At 41.7% G+C, this 21,692-nt stretch overlaps 1 protein-coding gene across 3 annotated transcripts in view; it reads left to right on the plus strand.

Annotated features, from left to right (window-relative positions):
• The window catches only part of LOC124154543 (facilitated trehalose transporter Tret1-like), a 146,818-nt gene that overhangs the window by 115,142 nt on the left and 9,984 nt on the right, over nucleotides 1–21,692 (plus strand). For 2 of the 3 annotated variants that reach the window (XM_046528345.1, XM_046528346.1), the window contains one exon: nucleotides 15,520–15,642. In XM_046528345.1, the coding sequence (XP_046384301.1) occupies nucleotides 15,520–15,642 (123 nt within the window). Of the gene's footprint in view, nucleotides 1–3,827; nucleotides 5,253–15,519; nucleotides 15,643–21,692 lie in introns of those variants that run through there. The other variant, XM_046528347.1, reaches the window with a different exon arrangement.

The following is a 21,692-nucleotide window of genomic DNA, read 5'->3' on the forward strand; positions in this document are numbered from 1 at the left end:
AGGGAGCTAGGAACCTCCTTCTGATTGACGAGAACGCAGAGTCAGATGGAGACGAGATTGATTCAGGTATCGAAGACCTATAACTGTATTTACTCAGGTATGCATTATTTCCATTTCATTAGTCATTCATTTCAGAAACAGAAATATGGTTTTAACTTCTAATGAAAATAATCGAAAAATACTTTTATTAATTTCCGTGGAATACATTGGTAAAATCCATATCCTTAATATTACATAGATACCACGCATCTATATCTTCTATGATGTATCGATACATCACGGTTAAGTTGTTTAGGGTTATGTATCAAAGTTTCTAAGTCAGTGATAGTACTTGTATGAATATAATAAGCATCTAACATGCAGCGCTTTTAATATTAAAATTAGGGAATTTTTACTGTTTCCGCCATTTTATTTTAGAGAGGCCCCTGATTGTTCTAGAGCAAAAATAACATTAGAATCGGATTAAGGAGGTAAAAATAATTAGAAATCGAAAAAATCGTGGATCTACGTTGAATAATAACGGAGATATTAGTTTTGTCAAGCTTTTTTCGATTTCCGCCCACTGTGCAGCGTGCCTAGAGCATCTCTACGACAACGTGGCATTGATTCACGTGACTCCCATTCGATTAGCGAATGATACATTAATGTTGTGCATTTGGGTGACACCAAAAAATCATTTACAGCGAAGGGAAGCTCAGAGACCTTTCATAGGAGGGTAAAGTTTAAAATATTTTAATATATTGCATTTCACTTTGATATGTGCCTAATTTTTCCTCTCAGGCTCATTGGTGTTAAAAAAAATTTCCCACGTCACGTGATGCCTATATTAGGTACAAGTATTTACTGAAGAGAGTGCTAGCAGCCTGTCCTCCACAAATTCGTAATCTAAGAGCGCAATGCTTGTGACGTCACAGCACGTCATAACCGAGGCCCCTTACGAGGTCCACAAGGACGTAAGTCTCTTTACAAAAAGGAGAAAGCTCCAGTTAAAGGATAGCAATAAGACGATAAAAACATCCCGATAGGGAGATAGATTGGCTTCTAATGGCCAAGTCTACCAATTAAGGGGGAGAAGGGAGACTTCGGATGGATGAGGACAATGGAATTATTATCTAAATTAAAAGGGGGATGGCTACGTGATGCACGTGAGGGAAAAGCCGAAGTGAGCACGTCGTATTGGTGGCGAGAGAAAATCGGCAGAGGATCAAATTGAGAGCTGACGTCAAGAGGATCGAGATCGCAAAATCAATTGATTTCAATCGATACGGAAGAGAATTGAGTTCGCGGAGCAAGGAAGAGCGATGTCGGGGAATGGGAAGCGGATGGCCGGGGGGGGGGGGGGTGAAGTCGAGTGTCCGGACAAGGATAAGGAGTGCTGCCAAAGTCACGTGTACCTACCTTCTTCATCCAATTCGAAAACAGTTTCTGGAAAAACCGAAGGACAGACGTAAAGACACTTCCAAAACATTTTTCCCGTTCCCCCCAGAGAGGCTATAGGAAAGTGATGATAAGATATTTTCTCACTCTTCCTGAATACCTTCACAATTGAAGACCTGAGTTCAAGAACCATATAATGACCATATGGTTCTTGTATATATTGTTCCCACCTGATATTTATGGTTCCTAGGTAGTCCGAGTTATGTTTAGCTTCCTTAACATATTGAAACGATTTTTCAGGGAATTCCAAAAATAATGCGGAAATTCTTCATAAGTCCCCTAACGGACTCTTTAACTGAATCTGTTTCAATAGAATTCCTTCGAAACCCTTCGGTTTCTTCGTACACAATTTAGCTGGAAAACGTTCAACGCAAAAACGTCCAATAGTAAGACACATTCCTGGAACTCTCGCAAAGCTTCATGGAATTTCTTTAGAGGCATTCCAAGTCTAAATGATTCCATCACACCTATCATTTATTCAACTACATAAATTAAATTATTTTGTAAGCGGCAATAATTACATTACTATAAGGTAGACAAAAGTTAAGAAATATATTGCAATATAGGGACATGTTCATTTCTATAAATGCTCATGTTTTTGCGAAATTCTTTCGTCCACGGCCACAACCCTTAGACTTGGTAAGGCCTGATGATAAACTCCTAGCGTCTCATACGTACACATAAGTTATGGTTTTGTCCATTAACGAGAAGAATACCCAGCGATACTTCACGAAGACATATCCCCCATTATATTTCGGAAAATGGATTCATCAGGAAAGATGCATAAGAATGAGGAAGTGCTCCAAAAACAAACGGCACCAAATTATGTTATCTCCATGAGTGCTCAGGTTATCAACTAAAAATGTACCGCTTCGAGCCAGAAAATATTTCGTTGCGCATTTCCTGCTGAGGTAATATTATCAAAAATGATGACTCATAACGTATTGCAACGCGGATCAGCTCTCTCTATCCAAGCTAGAGGCTTCAGCACGTCCAATCAAAAGGAATAAATAGACGACCCCACAAAAATATTCTTATCATTATTTCTCTCCAATTTACCTACTTCCCTCTGATAAGATAAAGACAAATGAACGAAAAGCAAGTCTGAATGACACTGAAACAACACTCACGCACAAACCAAAAATGGTTACACTGAGTCGTGAGTAAAAAAATAGAATTTATTCATTGAGAGAACGAATAAACTTCATGAGGTCCAATAATATAATTTAATCCACACCCATAGGCTTGATTACGGCAGGCGAAATTTTTTGAAACTCCATTTCAAAGGAAAAGGTTCTCTTTATTTTTGGAAATGGGAAAAGTCACACGGAGCTATGTCTGGCGAATATGGAGACTGGGACATCGTTAAAGTTCTAAAAAGTTACGAACAAGCAAAGCAGAGTGAGCCGAAAATCGCCGATATCATAAAAACACGTCTAACCTTAACGGCTGTCACAGACTAAGTACACAGTGAATACAGCTGAAAATTTTATCGCACTTAAGAGACATATATACCAGTTACTAAAAAAATTACAATCAGACTCCGAAAACATGCGATAAATTTAACAATTAAACACGACCACCCCGCAAACCGCTTCTACAAGCGTGTGGTGTTAAGAAACAAGCCATTCACACAAAAATAAGAAAAAAAATAAATTGAGTATGAGCCCTACAAAGCATTTGATGAAGTCCCACACTAATCGGTGGAAAAACGAATTTTTATGCCAATATGTTTGGTAAAATATCTCTTTATCCTGTTTCATATTGTCAAGTTAAAATTTTTCGGAATTCGAAAACCGGAGTTAACTAATGTTTTCATTTAATTTATACGGCTAAACTGAACGTTTTCCTGAAATGCTTTGCTTAATTGTAACTTCGAAATATTCTCAAGTTATAGTTTGGGGTTGTAACACGTTCTGTTTAACGATAACTAGAAATTATAAAACCGGCCATAAATTAATCATTTATATCGGACCTGAAACTCTAAATTAATATGCTGCAGATGAGTACTACAGAGTCAAGCCTGAAAACCTTATGCAGTTATATTCCATTTATTGGATGCGGACACGGAGGTCATCCCCTATAGACACGCGACACAGATTGACGAGGGGAGGTGGGGAGAAGAGTGCGTCAACGCCACCAACTACATGATGCACGACGGGAGGGAGGGGGGGAAGACGCTGCACCCCCACCCCCTCTAACAGGGGGGGAGGGAGGGTGAGGAATGATCTCAAACCACTTATTTACCACTCTCAAACTCGGGAGACGCGAACCGAAAATAAAGAATAAACCCTTTCCCTTACCCCTTCTCCAACGAGGCAGGGTTAAACGACCCCCTCTCCCCCTTACACGGGAGTCGAAGGTATAAGAAGAAGCGAGCGGGGCACGCCTTGCAGTTTCCCGCTGAGAGACACACACCGCTGTGTGACGTGATTTAAAAAAAACACGACGCGGCCTCCGTGTGTGACAGAGATAGAGAGAGAGATACGTCCTCTTGAGGTATCTGGATACGACGAAGAGGTCTTCGGGAAGATTTGGGCCGTTGAGGGAGGTCCAAAGTGGTCCAGCGCTGCACTGGAGTGGGCGTCTGAGGGAGTGAAGGCGAAGCGGCGAGAGCAAGGCAGAGTGCGCAAGAGGAGGGCGGTGTCGCGGAGGATAGGCAAATTTCCTGTTTCCACCCCCGCCCGCCCACGGCCCCCGTCCGACGGTCGCATATTTCCCAACCTCCATCCACCCGGCGACGGAATAAGGCGAGGAGAAGGAGCAAAGCCTTACAAAGGATCCCCCGCGCCCAAGGCGTTTTCATTTTCGGAGGACCAACGCCAACTCATTGGATTGGCGAGAGAGAGGGTCATTCCGCCGGCGGTTGGGACTGACTCAGAGGAGCGCATTGCGTCTAACTGGGCCGGTCGACAGCGCGAACAACTGACGGTAGACAACGCGTGACAGTGCAACGAAAGCCGGAGAGCGATAAGCAGCGCAGCGGCGGATCCTCAAATACCATCATCTCTTTCAATCCTCTGGAATATAGCTCTCCCCGCGGAAGAGACCGAGCCCATTGCTTCCCTTGAGCTAGACTGACCAAGAGGCGACCTTTTCCTCGACCTTTTTCCCCTACTTCTTCACCCTCCCCCTCACCATAGTGACCACGTGACGCGGACGTACACCCACTACCAACAGCCCCTCTTCCTCCCTCCCTTCGCCACCACCACCGATATCGCACGACGAGAGCGGGCGAAAAAAAATCAGTCTTCGACACAAGGCACAAAAAATAAGATAGGCGCGCAGGAATCCCGCTTTTTAAGGAGAACGCATCCACGGCAGAGGATCCATTGAGCGTAAAGCGGCCAAGCGAAGTAGGAAGCGAGTCACTCGCGGGTCGGGGGAGAGAGTGAGGATCAGCAGCGGAAGAGGGAGCCGGCCGCGTTGGAGAGGGCTGCGGGGGTTGACCACCGACGGAGACCGACGAACACAACACCATCAGCGAACTGCCTGAACTGAACCCCTAGAGAGAACCTCAGCACCATCGCACGGTGGACAGTGGTCCCTGTCGACTGCCCTGTTTAAGGTGGCTCCGTAAACCCTCTGGTTCACCGCTGGAAGAACTTCATTGAGAAGCAGTTGCTATCGCTTCACCCTCTCACAAACTATCCCTGAAGGCCGAGAAGAAAAATCCTCTAGGGGCGAATTGCGTTTTCGAGAAGAAGAGGTATTCCCAAGAGAGCAAGATGAAGGTGCTAGTGAGAGCCAACACCCACGTGGATTTGGAGATTCCGGTGGCGACCGGGCCGCCGCCAAAATGCACATGGAGTCAGGTAAGAGAGTGCTTGAAAGAATCTAGTTAAAAGAGGTTTCTTCTGCGGATGGAAGCAATCTAGGTATCCCATCGGTGCGAAGAATCTTAGTGGCGCATTTAACCGAGAGTGCTGTTCTTTTTCCCTCAACGTAAAAAAAGAATTCCTTCAAGGTGATATTAGAGGACAGGACGTATTACGATTTTTCAATGCCATGATGTCACTTTGGGGCACGAAATTTTCTAGTTCTTACAGAATGGGACCCATTATCGGTCAGTACTAACAACACTGCTTTCGAGTAGTTCAAACTTCAACATCAGTAAATACTTCAGTTAGTTAAAATACTGGGCGCGTCGAGAGAATACCGGAATTCTGACCAATTTCAAGTACCGCTACTCCCGGTTTCACAGTTACTACTCAAGAAAGAAGGTAGATTATTGTGACTCTGAACATTATTTTGGGTGGGTATAATCAAAGCAGCATATACACTGGCAATAGAAGAAGAAACAATTTATGAGAGAAATTAATTACATGGCATAGTTTTTAGTGCCATTATGACTCTTTGAAAAGATTAAACAACAAATAATTGAGATGGCACATTAAGAAAGCACGAAAAATATCAGCAGTTAACATTTTAAAAACAATTGCGAATTATAAAATAGAATGCAAGTCAGATTTAAGTCATAAGCGTTGCCACTCCTCGACTCTTCGATTAAGAAAAACACTTAACATTCTTTTTAAAGCCCAAAACGAATTGACAAAAACGGTTTCATCCATTGGAATAGCAAATATGACTCGCAAAAAGTGGCATGTAAACGAAATTCATTCCTCAATCACAACAATCTCATTTGTTTTGAGAGAAAACACGCAGTGAAAACTGAGAAACCTACGGAGAGAAGCGACCAAAAAGAACATTTCTCGAGGTTCCCGCGATAAAAGTTCAAGCGAATGGAGTGGGAAGGAATGGGAGATCACTTCGCTCTGCTCTGACGTACTTCCTACTTTCGCGATTTCTTCTCTTTTTGCCCCTCAGCAGCCGACGGAGGCAATCAACCACCCCCTACACTCTAAATGCGCACGCTTTTGACGACAGAGTCCATGGGAGGTCAATTGGGAGTGCAAGAAAAAAGATCAGGAAGATCAATCGGAGAGGAGAAAATCATGAAGCTTACGCACAAGAGGGGCACATAAAACCGCTTTCAATAAAATTATTATGCACCTACCAAGCTCGAAAGTCAAGGTTCGATTAACACGGAAATTAGGGATGTTGACCACATGCATCATGCCACCGAGGGGCTTTTCTGGATCGCACATAAGGAACCAACCCTCCAATACTTAGCGTCAGCTTCCTTACACGGAAGATTATTTTCTATGACACAGGCACCTTTTGTGCATTGGATATAAACTGCCGTAAGGCATGACTGTACATTGAATGCATTGGAATGCATACGTAGTAATTTGCGTTTCGTTCATAAATACAAAAAATAGTGCTTACAAATGAATTTGTGTGCCTGGTTGTCAGTATTGTTTCATTAACGCTAAAGCGAACAGTAGAAGCTATCTTATTATTTTCGCCTTCTCCATTCTTTTCTCGTCCTCCTTCCTAGGTGTCCATCATATTTAACTAAAAAAAACTATCTCGTATGAAAACGAATAGCATTTCGTTTCGAGAAAAACTTTGCTACTCTCCAAATCCTTTTTGTACGCCTACGACCAATAGGAATGAGTGGTGTATTGCCGCAGAGCGTATTATATGACTGAAGGGAGCATGTTCGTGCACATTACGCCACAGTCCCGAAATTAAAAGTTCATAACACTAGATAGGAGGAATGACACGATGATTAATATAGGTGGGAATTCAGAGTTCATTCTTACCCAAATAAATCGCACTTCACTTAAATTTCCAACAATTATACGCCTTCGGTAGTATATGATGGGGATGAGTTATTTCAGTTTGGTCTTTAGATTATAACTATTCACCGACTTTTACCGCCAATGGTTTTGCTCCTTCATTTGTGCATCTCCGCTTAAACTGTTACACAAATCTATAGTAATAAATTTATCTATTGATTGAAATTTAAAAGCCAGCCTAAGATATCTAGTAATTATAATCACGAAACCAAACTTCTATACCTCAACCCCAATTGTTTGTTAAGAATATAAAATGATCAAGAACTACAAAATACTCTTCGACAGCTTATTTCAAACAATTTATTTTACCGCGGGTCGTAGAGCTTTGAAATGACAACCGTCCCACACCTACAATTCACTTCCTTACCTCCGCGCCGCAACCACATTGTCGAAACCATCACGTATGACGAACGTGATTGTAGAATAGCCTAGGAGAAGAAGAAAACTTTGGCCGTGGAGGGAGAAGAGAATAGATGGAGGGGGCCTTCAGACAGACAAGAGGGAGGAGGACACCACTTACTCAAGGGATGGGGGGAGGGACGAGAGAGAGAGAAGTTAGTGGGAGAATAGCATGCAAGAGAGGCGAGAATTTTAATGGGGTCCAGAGAGTACGCGGCCATCATAATAGCGGGTGGGGAACGGGGGGGAGGAAGGCATAAACAAATGGTGTCGGGCGGGAAACTACTGAGGCGGGAAGAAGAATAGAATGAACGGGAGTCATAGAGAGAGAGGTGGGGTCGAATTTTTTCGCGGAACGGAAACTGCAGCACGTCCTTGCGATTGGGGCCGTCAGTAGGCTCATAATCATCCTTGATTCTTTCAATGTCGATAATGAAGACGGTTCGGTTTGAATACCAAATTCATAATACAAGTACGGATGAATCTACTTGGGAGAACACGTTCATAATGCATATAGTATAGAGTTTTAATGACAACGCGATTTGTGTTGACTTGAACGTATTGCAAACTGTGACACAACTGTGAAAGCTGTAGCGAAAAAAAGTCCGGATGAAAATTCATAAAAATACTCATACCGATCGAATACGCTAAAACTGATCCCACACACTGACTCCAAAGTGGCTTTTTTCTATCCATGCTATCTTGTGGCCAATTTTAAATGTCGCTACGCATTTTACGAAGGCATGCAAGCCTTTACAACATTCTAGAAATATATAACCCTTACCTTCACCCAATTCCGCATGGAATCATATGCGTGAAAAAGTCCTTTGGAAGGAATTACAGTAGATATCGTTGGAAATTTTTGCAATCCCTATCACAAGCGGATCTTTTTTAAATATTCCTCATAGTGGCGACAACTTAAGTTTGGATTAGACGAAAGACTAAACAATCTAACAAACGTTTTCACATGTGAGAGGCGATACGCGGACATACGACATGCGATAAGTCAACTCCTTCCCACTCAACCCCCAATCGAGCTGCTCATATCAAAAGAAGTACGTACACGAGTCCGAAGAACGCTCAGCTTCCGAAAAACAAAAACACCCATCGCACGCGTGCAATCACCATCCTAAGATAGTCCGCTCTAACATTGGAGTCGTAACAGTACAATGACGCACTTCAAAAATGGAGAATTACGTGGAACGTTTTGCCAAGTACAGCTGGAATTTAGTAAATTCGTATTTCCATACTCCTACATGATCTTACATGCTTCAACATGAAGTAATCAAGAAAGTAGATAAGCGTTTATTCCAAGAGCAAAAACATACAACCACAACAGGGGTAAAGTTATTTTGGCATTATTACACAATTCTCGTCATTAGTTTCCACCTTAGTCTAGTGTACTTAAGAATTTTTTTAAAAATCGAATATCTTTCACTTACTTAAAATATAAATTTACACCTCACACACTAATTAATAAATTAAAAGTTACTGATTATTTTCAACAATTATTTTTATTTCACGACCAGTTGCAGCACTTTTTGCATTGACATTTCGCCTGTAAGTGTTAGAGGAAAATTGCCATAAACTTATAATTAATTAATAACTTCCACAAAGTTAAGCCTGAAACCCTCTATATTTACATACCAGCTTTACAGCCTCTTCTGTTCTCCACGATAATAGTGAATGATCGTTAAAGACGAAGATAATACGTCTTACTCAGTCAAAAATCCCAGTCCAAAAATATCTCAATGTTATCGGGGTCCCATTACAAAATGAAACTCAAAACGACAAATGTTCTAGCGACCATTAGGCACGACTTCAGTGACGTTTCAGGCGTCATTACGAAACGGGACAAAAGAGCACTACACTGAAGTGAGCATTAAACTGTATTCTAGCGAAATGAGAAGAGCTCACCATTTATCAGAGCCATGAATATTACAACAGAGAATTCTCCAGTCATCCTCTAGATGTTTTGTCGTCAACAGCGCAATGATGTGGGCTCACTAAAGTCGCTCCTCGCGTCGATTGACGGACAGAGCGATCAGAATTACACGGAGAAATAAGCCATATTTAGGGATGTTAACCGAAATTGCTTTTCGTATTGGTCTACTCTATCGTATTCCTAACTTTACATTACTATTCTTCGCGAGTAAAAACATTCCATTGACGATATTCAGAATTAACGGAACACTGCACCAATCGCCGCGCTGTGGACAATTTTGAAAAATGTTTTTTAAAAGCGATAGAGGTGGCGAACACGAAACAAGCTTCTACGGAATAGAGTGAGGTCTCCCCTAAGTTGTCCCCTAAATCAGAGCACTTAAAGGACGATTCTGGTTGTGGCTAGCCCATTTGATCGTTGGATTATTCTTCCTCATAGGATAATCCTCTAAAATCGCTGGCACAGTAATGGCTTCGTCTGGTTACGCTAGCTTGTGGGCCCTTCTCGCTTCAATAGCGTTGAGGTGTTTTTCCCCGTCCCATCCCTTCCAACCCTTTCCCTACCCCAGAGGCGTCGTCGGACTCCTATCGCGGCGGCGCCTCTTTCCTTTTTCCTTCCTCTCCTCCCCCTCCCCGGGTGATCGGGCGTATCAGCACGAATGCTGGGTCCCGGCCTCGGTGTGTTGTACCCAAGCAGGGCTCCCCTGAGCCCTCATTCTTATTGTGGCTAGCCAGGTCACTCATTGATAAATTATTATAACCTACTATAAATTATTTTCTTTTCTTTTGGCGACAAATTAACTCTCACTCAGTTTCCTCCGATTACAGGAGAAGCTCGCGCGTCAAACACTTATCTGGAGAGGGGGAATGGTTATTAGTTCCGAAAAGATTATCGGAGGAGGAAGACAACAGACGCAAGAGAGGAAGAGCTAACTTTGTACAGATGACGAAGAGAAGCGATATAAATGTGTATTGCTCTGTTCGACGGACCCGAGAGCCGCGCTGTTTACTTCGTTCGGAAGAGAACGATGACATGAGATCAAAAAAAAATAAACAGAAAATGAGTGAAGGAGTAGAAGACGATATTGGTTCCGACGGACAATTGATATGGGGCTTACATTTCCCTCCCTCCCTGGGTACATAGCCGGGTACAAGGCTGATTAAGGTGATTACACCGCGAAATAACTTGCAAGGTGTTTTATTTGCAATAGTGAATAACGCCCTCTATATTGCGATATAGAGAAGTAAAGTAAATGTATGTTGTCAATTTAATGCAAACAAGGTTCTTCAAAACATATAAAATAAAACGCACGCTTCATAGTACAGTACTTTTGAGTAGTAATCTCATTGTTGTTCCAGAAGACAAAATCCTTCTGTTGTATAGACATTGCCAAACAGTCGACAAACTAGAGAATAACTGAAAAACGTAGCTACATTCACTGAGTTATCCTCAGTATATACATTCTAAAAATTAAAACAAATTTGTAGTATTTGCGACTTACGATGCGTTTCAATACTAATGGATAATCATTTGGTACGGACTATAACGCGATGGTTGATTCATTGGCACAAAAATGCGTCGTACGTACGAAATAAACACTGAGGAAAACAACAAAAACTCTTAGTTCCTTCGTGAACAAACTTACACATATTGCATCCATTGTAAATGCATTCCTATTTGAATTTTTAACCCCTAAACAAATCCCATTCGATAACAGTAATTTTTACACAAGTGCAAAGATTGAGTGCTCGTTTGAAATCCGGCACTTGCAGCAAATTAAGAGGGCATGCCACTTCTCTCCTCATTCCCCCGGCCAGTGTCACCCCGTTCGCGGCGTCTCGGCCATTTTAAGTATTCCGGATGTCGCCTTATCAGGGACGAGTGAAATCCTTCTCACGCACGAGGCGGAGCGGGGGCACAGAGAGTGGGGAATCCGAGTTGAAAATCGTCGCGAGACGCGTTCAGAAGCAGCCGCCGACGCTGCGACTTAAGACATTTAATGAGGATGGGAGCGCTAGAAACGGAGAATTTCAGCGAATTGGCTGAAATTCGCGAGTGGGACGACATCAAGAAAAGAGCGCGAAGTTGACCGGTTTAACGTCGACACGAGAGCTCCGGTGGAAACGGAGAATTCGAGTCAAATGACACATTATTCCTAGTCTTCGAAAGCACACTATGTGTCCTGCAGAAAATTAGCGATCGATCGCAAGCACTAACTGGAAATGAGGCTAACAAATTACGACAAAACTTTATCGTCTCTGCATGACTGGAAACAATGCCAGGAAACATTAAAAATTGGCTGAAATGAAACTCAGAAGTGTATCTCTTAAAGCCGATTAATAAATGAATTAATACCTAAAGAAACCGGTTTTTCGGTTGGCCAGGAAACCATCATCGGGGACGAGAATGAATCTGGAATGCCGGAGATATTAATTCCTTATTGCAATTGGCTTCAGTCAATAGCTTCAAAATTTTAGTATCACTAATGATGGATAAATTTGCAATCTTGCTCCTAAAAATATTTATAAGGTTGCCTAACGATTGGATAGTGAAATTTTGGAAGGGAAAATACTGGAAGATTCATCAATGGGTAATAACTGAACTTGTTCGGTCCGGGAATCTTGCTCGGACACGACTAAGATTAAAATATTTAACCTCGAAAACAGAGCGCCTGGTTCGTCTCACAATAAATCATTGGGCGCAAAACTAGATGTGCTCATTACTTCAAACACCAACTTTGAAAAACAAATTAACACTCAAGTCCACGGAAGGGCAGGCACTCTAGCTTAAGCATATGAACGCGTGCTGACCGAGCAGCTTGGAAACACGAGGTCGACCACCATTCGAAGTTGTCACTTGTGAGGTATGTCTTCACTAGCTCGAAGCGAACTCCGCCCCTCCAAGATAGGCGAGGGTGCGTTACGATCGCAGTTACATTAGCATAAATCCCCGATTTGCTCGCGTAACTTGAATATGCACGAAGCGCGGCGGCTAGAAACGTTTTAAACGATCTCCTTAATCTTGCGCCTCGGGACAAGAATATTTTCAGCGAGGACAAGTCATCAGTCGGATGTCAAGGGCAGAAGCGAAGGAATGATAAAAACATAGATGGTTGAATGAAAGGCGGATGAATTTAGATGAAGACAACGCTCCTCAAGTTCTGAAATTGTAGTAAGACCACACTAAAATACGTTTTCAGGGAAAACTAAACGAAATCTCTGAAATAGAAGGGAAAATACTATATTTTTTTCAAAAGCAACGAAAACGTGTTTGGCAACTTTCAATTATTCAGGCTTCTCTCCCTTTCACCTCAACAACGTAGCACACATTTTTGCGCGAGTAGATTCGTTATCGAGGCATTGAGTAAAAACTTTTTCACCAGAGAAAAGCACTAAACCACGCAAAGATCATATCCCTATTTAATCAAAAATCATGACCTAAGGCCTGTATTCTAAATAGCTACTTTAAGCTCGCTTATATTTTCTGCGAATCTTATTTGGGGGTTTTCAGCGAAAAACATTGAAAAAAGCTAAGAATTGGATTTTTCTATATGCTGAAAAGGGGAAAAAATATAAGGAAAAAATTTGCAACTCACCGCTGTGAGAGGAGATGCAACATTCCCTTCAGACCAATGTACGATGCTTTCTTCAAGAGAGTTGTTCGCAGTTCAACCATGAATACCACCGTTAAGCATTAATGATTAACTCTAAGGGACAAATCTTAATTTTAAAAAACGGAAATGGAAAAAAACGAAAGCACAAATTTCTTCTCTCCTCGTAATAATACATTTAGCATCGACTTTTCTAGAGACCGAAATTAATCAACCAAAAACAATGAGGAGATGGGGGTTGGTGAGGTGGCTAGAGGGTTAGCACCCCGAGGGCCCGGGTTCAAATTCCTGAGGAGACAGAGATATTTTAGAGATAGCCCTTTTTCCCTGCTCGAATTATTTGTTGAGGGCAATTTAAGTACTGCACACCGTCCGTCGGACGGCACGTTAAGTGGCGGTCCCCTTGGCTAAGAGTAGGCTGATGCCGACGCCGGGTTTCTCTACTACCTTCCCTCGCAACCCTTTCCTCGTAACGTAAATTACCTCAGCGATGTCGGTCGCCTCCTTCAAATACCATACCATAAAAAAACCTACAGCAGTGGGTTTGATCCAGTTTCCGTTTAGCTGCTTCGTGATGGCCAAAAGAGATCCTTCGCGAGGTGAACTCAAATTTCCTTATACTTTTTATGGCGCAATTATCCTGAGCCTCCAAAACGGAAGAGACCATTACACTTCTTCGCAACACAATGTTAACGGAGACCTCGTCGCCTCCTCAATAGACACTTATGGTGAGGAACACGATAGCTATCTCTCTTTCTGTCATCTGGCAATCCAAGCTCATAGATTTAGTAGTCGAGGCAATTCCTGCGAATGAGGGTCGGCCTCGCTTCAATCAGCAGCACCCGGTGGAATTCAAAACGAGCGAGAGTGTGAGGTGGACACACTTTCCTTTAAAAGACTTGCCACCCCCATTCGTTGATTCCGGCCACTTGAGCAGCCCCCAAAAGCTCCGAAGGGCAAACCTTGATCCTGCAAGGCTCCGAAATGCAAATCTCACGAATTACTGGTCGAGAGTTATGCAAACCGGACCGGGCAACTCTGTTCCGGACGTAACAATACTACGAGGCCGAAACGACCGAATGGGAGATGAAACACGGAACGAAACAGCCAAGCTGGCTGAATGGAGTACTGTAGAAGCTTCATTTTATGTTGCCACTAAGGGAGCATTTTAATCTGTTCCCCAAGATGTTGTCAGGGTAGCGATGAGTGCACAGAGATTCATTTGTTTTCAATATCTGCAATCGTAATTGCATTGAAAAGCTATGGATTCAACAGATAACATCATCATGAGTATCAATTTCGGTTGACATCCCTAACTAAAGCTCATTTCTTCGTGTAATTCGGATCACTATAACTGTCAGCAACCTAAGTGGCGACTTTTGTACACCCATTTAAATGTAAAGTGAGTGAAAACACATTAAGTGGTCGAAAATAGAATCCTCTATTGTAATATCCGTGGGCGCAGAGTACACGGATGCCATCCAGGATGGACTAAACTTTCTTCCCACTAATACGTATTCATCTCTCAATGGAGGACATAAAACGGTTTTGAGCCGGTCTCTAATTTGACTGATAGAATTTTTTCGAGGCCCAGAGCACTTCATCACGCAACCTTCGAGCACCGCTTTGAAGTAAGGACACCAAATGCACCTTGGTTCGCGAGGGTACTTCCCAAAGGCGCAACAGGACGCCCACTCGCCGGCGACCTTACATGTATCACAAGTTAAGCGCCACCTCGAAATTGAAAATGAGATCATATCAGAGATCGCGGCCATGGAACACACTTTCTGGTTCTGTACAAGAACCGGCCTTGCGATGACACGAAGACACAAGTCAAATGAGTCAGAAGGACGTGTAAATTCAACTCACGCTCCAGTGATTACGTCTCGAAAAGATGAACCATTTTTCATCAACAGCATTACCTTCATTTTTCTCCTCAACTTCATGAATTTTCTCTGCCTCGACCACAAGCAGCCACGCAGTTTTACGATACATAAAGAATACGAGTAACGAAGATAAGGGGGAATCATAACTCCAATTCATCCGTAGGAAGAAAAGCAGCTCAATTACTTTCTAAAAATGTGAAATCAACTAATTAAATTCAATAATTTTTAAAATCTATTTTAAGTTTTTCCCTAATGATGCGGAGTCAGTTCTTCCGCTGTTTTACAAAATATGCGACTCTTAGGAAAACTGTGACTAATCATGTGAAAATTTTGGGCAGCAAAAAAAACGCAGCGATGAAAATATAAAACCATTGGGTTATGATAGTCCCACACCTTTTCCTTGTCATCCTATCCGAAAACATACATTTATGATGAAATGGCCTATGAGCGGGTGGTAGGTTGATAAATTATGATTAAGTTCAGTATTTTTTTTCAACGAACATAATTTCTCACTTCGAAATGTCTTCCTTCTTACAGGTGATGGCAGCCCTGTCCGTATCCCTGGGGTCCATGATTGTGGGCTTCTCGACGGCCTACTCGTCGCCTGCCCTAGCCTCCATGACCAAGGAGGGAAGCAATATGATGGTCACCAAACAAGAGGTAAGTGCCAGGCGGAATATTATTTCACGGTCTTCACACAGTTCAAACTACCCTAAATGCATCCCACGCTGGTGCTATCCATACTATAGTATTTAAATAAAACTATAATTGCTACATTACCCGATAATAATTAATATCAATTCAAGGAAATAAGCTGAAAGTTACGTAACTTTAACTTCAAGAGTAAGTCGAATAAAAGCAGTGGAAAATAGGGAAATTAAAAAATGAACGATTGGAGGTTAAGTTTTGAATGATGTGCAGGAAACTCAATTCGCTTACTCGTTAAAGTAATAACAGTTTCCCGAAATTATCAAATAACGCATTTTTATTTGTAAATCAAAGAATATTGTTCCGAAAACTCTGGGCTTTGTACGAAATAATCAGCATGAAAATGCATTAAAAATTCACAAATTGCTACACGCTATTTCGAAATCGTTAGATTCTTTACATAAAAAAATTTAGATTACGAATAGAAAATACAAATCGTCTTGTCCTAAAAATCGTTATATACGTGCACCATTTCATAAATTTAAAAAGAATGAAATAAAATTCTGCGGGGGTTAAGTAACATTTGGGCGGTTTCCGCCCCCAAGGCATGGGAATACATGCCCTAAGGACTTTGTGTATCCGAAAGATTAAATGGGCCATCGAGCTTGTTTGAAAATAAATATATAAACAAATAAGTAAATATGAGGCTTCAAATATTAGTAAATATGAGGCTTCAAATATTCCATCAGCGCTGATAATTTGTTAGGGAGGGGCTAAATAAGGATAAAAAAATCGAAGGGAAGTACAAAAAATGATCTCTCTTAATTAAAAAAAAAGCCATTCGCAACATATTCGCAGATAGATTTCCTCATCTCCGCCAATTCTTCCGAACTCCTTCGCCCGGGGCGGAGGAGACGAGGGAGGTAGAGAGGGGTGAACACCCTACTCCTTAGAAGGCGATCGGTTGTTGCCCCGGGGGCAGGCGACGCATAATTTGGTCCCTGCAAAATGGACATAAGAGAGAGAGAGAGCCGCGTCCGGGATTTAATCCAGCCTTTTTAACGACCCGCCTGGGCAAATAAAACAGGAGGATAGGCTTAAGGGCGATTTGAATGATTAAAAAAAAAAACAGACGAAGGGAGATTGAGAACCTTTTTCATTTTTCACCGGTAAAGGTAGGAAGCCGAGAGATATCATGGTGATGAAGGGCGGGGTCACTCGGTTACCGGGCGAGTGTGGTGGACAGGACGAAAAGGAAAGGGGAGGAAAAAAAGGAAAAGCAGTGAAAAAGAGAGAGGGGGGAGGAAGATGATGGTGGGAGGGGAGTTCGGAGGGTGACAAGGCCGCTAGCGTGGCGACGCGAGGGGGGTGAGAGGAGGGCGTGGAGCGATTGCGGGGTGAACGAATGTTCGCAACGAAATTCCACTCAAGGGAGTGTGCGAAAACAAAATGAAAGGAAAGAAGGAGAGAAGCAAGAATCGATTAAGGATGGGCGAGTTGCCAATCAGCCTCACCAAGGTGAAATAATGACGTAAAAAATGTCGATATCTCGATCGAAAGTAATGTTTCAACGAATCGAAACAATAATCGAAAGCATTTACAATTCTCATAATCCAAATAACTTAATCCGATAAAACCAGAATTTCAATTGAGATATGTGAGAAGCATCGATTTTTTCATATGCATTTGCCTATTGTCTTCAATTTCCGGTGGTTGAGGGTGAAAATAAATAATCGCATGATATCTTAACTAAAACAAGTTACCTTTGCTAATTTACACAACTGAAAAGAAAACTTGTTTTATTTGATGCAATGAAATGAGACGGGAATAATTTCCTTTTTAATCGGTGAAATTTTTGACAGACTTCCACTTGCTGTTGATCCAGAAACCATCGAACAAACTTAATTATTTTCACAAATGGGAATACACTCGTGAAACAACAGCTACGTGAACAACTACGCTACGTTGATGTAAATATGATTTTTCTTTTAATGCCACAAGGCACCTCCACGTTTCTTTTTTTTTTCAATGTCTCAAGGCACAAAGACGTTTGTTTGTGGAGCAAGCAGAACGGACATCGCTAACAAAGAAAAAAACAATTTCTTTTTCGGCACACCTCCAAACTAGTAGCATACAAAGGAACAGTGCTTCATTGACTTCCTCATTTGGAACACTAAAAAAATACGAGATAAGACAAGGCGCCTTCGATGGAGTGACAGCCCGAAGAAGAAGAAAAAAAAACCTACTCATTCAAATTCACGCGACCTTCTAGAGAAGGCGCGGATTAAGGGAGGAAATCGAGCGAAAACTTTGGGTAATATCTCGGGTCAAACTCCCTGACTTCACATTCAAAAGACCGTATCGTTAAGAAGTCGGAATATGGCGCATCAAAAAAAAGGGGGGAGAAATAAGAACGACGAAATGACGGATTACGGAACCATAGTGAGTGAATGGGGAAGGCGTTAGACGGGAAAATGATCAAGAGGATCCGACGAGTAAATGTTAACGCAGTGAGAGCCCTGTTACATTCTGGTATTATGATATCAAACAGAAAATTTGAGAGTTGAGAATAAATTAATGAAACTTCGCTTCAATATGGTGGAATATATTATCAAATCTACCATTCACGGGCAGAAGAAACGAAGGGAGTTGAAATTTAGGCAAAATTTCCGTTAACCGAAACAACCAAGTCATTCGGCATCAGCTACAAAGATACTTTTCACGGTTGAAACGCCAATGACAAGTGGTGTTTACGTTTTACAACTGAGATGGAATTCCGCTTCCCTATACATAGCCAAAGAAAGATCAAACCAAAATAAAGGAAGAATCGAACGAGTAAAAATTCAAATTTCAAATGACAATTTTCTAAAATTCGATCGATTTCGCTAAAAATACAACGCCAATCTCACCGAAAGTTGCTAAAATTAAATTGTAAAAGCAGAAGCTCAAACTACTCTGTTTTGAGGTCCACAAAAAAAGGACCTCAATTGGAGCAATTTTTCTGAGCAACCACAAAACACAGAACCACATTTTGACGCGGATCATTTAAGTTTGAAACTCGTTCTTTGGGTAGGACACCAAAAGTTAAAAGAGCACCGAGCAAAACCTTTAAATACATCACCATTTACGAGTTTCGAGAAACACCTAATAAGACAACATAGCTGAGTACAAAAAACATTTCAAGTTTACAACCTCGGTTTGAAAATTCCGAGAAGGTGAAGGAAGGGGGTAGTGAACCTTAAGAGGAAACATAAAGGGGGAGGGGGTGGCGGGTTAATCTGCGTCTGCCAAAAGGAAAGGGAGGTGGAAAAGGGGAGGGGAGGTTTTCAGGGAATGACATCGCAGTGGGATGGGATGCACAAGTTCCTTTCGTGGAAATTCGCCGCGGCCGCGGAGGAACAAACGCTAGTGATGGAATGGGATGTGGATGACCATGGGATGAAATCAGGGGGTGGGGGTGTGAAAGGGGGGACCGGTTGAGGGTACGGTCGCCCGACGGGAGCCACCCTCATCCTCCCCACCCCCCCATTACACCAATCCCTCACACCACCCTCACACCGAAACTCCCGATATAACCTGCCACTCCCACTCAAGAAATATAAAAAATACATTGCCGGCCACTCCCTGGCCTCGAGGGATATATACCTATCACTACAAACAGTTCCTCGGCAAGCGGACCTTCTATAATTACCGCGCTCCCTCGCGGAAATCGGACCGAGATTTATTTATTTTCCTAACTTATTGTCACCATATTTTTTTCTCGCAATATATTAGATTGACTGGCGCTGCAATGCAAACAACGTTTCAATGCTATTCATACATTCATATTTCTAAATTATTTTCACTATATTTTTTCACGCAATAGATTTGATCGATTGCCACTGGAATGCAAACAGTGTTTCAATGTTGTTTACATAGCTATGTTATCTTATGAATTGAACTCAAAAGGAGAGGCGTACCACTGAAATGTCTCGTTCGCATTTAATCCCAGAGTTCGCATTTGTCAGGCTAGAAGAGCCTAGAAGGATATCATGTTTCCCATGTTGGCAGCTGCCATGCTTCATAGGTAGGCTGAATAGTTGGAAGTAAGTTTCGCCATGCAAAAAATTCAACTGGTGACACTGACAATTTTTTTTTTCTCATACTATAGGAAAAAGCCATTTGAGTTAATTTTAGTAGCGAAACTCGAAAACGTAGAATTAGTACATATTTGAAGTATTTTTGTGGGCATGTCAACTTCCCGTCCCCAATTCGGTTTAAATAAAAAAACAAATGCCGACTCTTTAGTAGCCTCGAGGGATACCTACCACAACACACAGTCCCTCTCAACACCTGCACGCGGACCTTCCATAATTATTGCATTCCCTCGCGGAAATCGGGCCAAGATTTATTTTTTTAATTACCAATTTTTAGAATTTTTTGCGAAGTAGATAATGACTGACTGGCACCGCCCGCGGCGTTTTAAGGACGGCCGCGAATTCGGGAGAGTGAAAGAAGATTAGAAAAAAAATCTTAAACATTCCTAACTTCCCGGATATTGTTGCTAGATCGTACGTAGAAGTAGGCGACAAAGGCGTCGAGACAGAGAAAAACCGCATCAGACACTCATTAATTGGCAACAAAAGTAATTCACTCAACGAATCAGTACCTATCTGTTTTTTCAAAGATACATTTCATCAATTTTGCGCCTGGTCATTATGTTTTAATTTTTTTCCGACGAGCTTGGAATGTCTACGATTTCAAGAATAGAGCAAGTCATCCGTCTCGAAAATCAAATCAATTAACATAATATGCATATGAGTGAAGCCTGAAGTTATAAGTAGAAAATACACCTCGAGGCGAGAGCGTGACGAGATACGTCACATACAAAGCATTGTGTCAATAAAACCAGCTGGGCTGGACGTTTAATGCATCGCGAAGTTTTCTTAAGAATGTTATGCAAAAAATATTAGCATTCCCTTTCGATTCGTGATGAAAATATATATTTTTGCACGTGCGTACCAGCCGTCAAATAGACTTTCCAATTAGCTAAGAAGCAGCGTTAAAATAATTTCTAAATATTCGAAGAATTAGAAGTAGCATAAAAAATAGCATAGATATACATCGCGTGACAATGCTTGCAACATAAAAATGGACTCGAACTGTACATGCGCATAAATTAGAAATTTCTAAGAATAATTACTACCTAGAACACCATCTTGAAATTACGAAGGTAACCTGGAAGTATCAATTTATGTCCTAATCAGGAAAACCTCGCTCTATAATCGATCAGTCTCCAATACACTAATTGTAAAATTTGTGAAGGGTCCTCCCTGAACAGTTGGCTATCAGATTTTTTTTTCTTTCAAATCGATTAACCTTTTCTCTGAATATGTAATTGAGGACAAATTTCAAACTTATAGGAATCGAGCAAACTTTGAAAACAGATTCAAATCAAAACTTTAACGAAAGCAAAAAAAAATACATACCATTGCCAATAAAGCAAGATGAAAAAGAATTCCAAATCAGAACACGCATTTTACTACATCAAAACTCAAGTAAATTCAGGCAAAAAGCGTCATTGAATGATTTGGGTCAGCATCAAGATTATCTCCATGGATACTGTAAAGATTTCTTTTCCAAAATCGGGAGAAAAAAATTAAAACGGGATGTGTTGACATAGCCCAGCCTTCAAATGTTTTCTGTAAACGGCTGAGGAAGTGGAGCACGGAGCGAAAATCATTTCCAGCATCCTGTCCATTAAGTAAAAAAAAATTGCGGTGGGACTAGAAACAAATTATCACGTTGACACTGCTGCCTCGCCTACCAACGCTATTAGTTTGATTTTACAATCTTTGGTCGGATAGCTAAGAGAAAAACCACTGCCCAAACTTCAAGGATATAATTATTTAACAGAACATCGTCGCATCTCCGAATTAATGACAATAATGATGTCTCCAAGTTTGGTGATCAGTCCGGGGGTGTACCCATCATCATGGGCATTTACAAACGAGTATAACGAGAGAAAATTAAAGGCCATAAACGTAGTCCACGAAACCAAAAACTTAGGTTTCCACTCGGCG

Source organism: Ischnura elegans, chromosome 2, assembly GCF_921293095.1.
Source record: "Ischnura elegans chromosome 2, ioIscEleg1.1, whole genome shotgun sequence".
Lineage (NCBI taxonomy): Eukaryota > Metazoa > Arthropoda > Insecta > Odonata > Coenagrionidae > Ischnura > Ischnura elegans.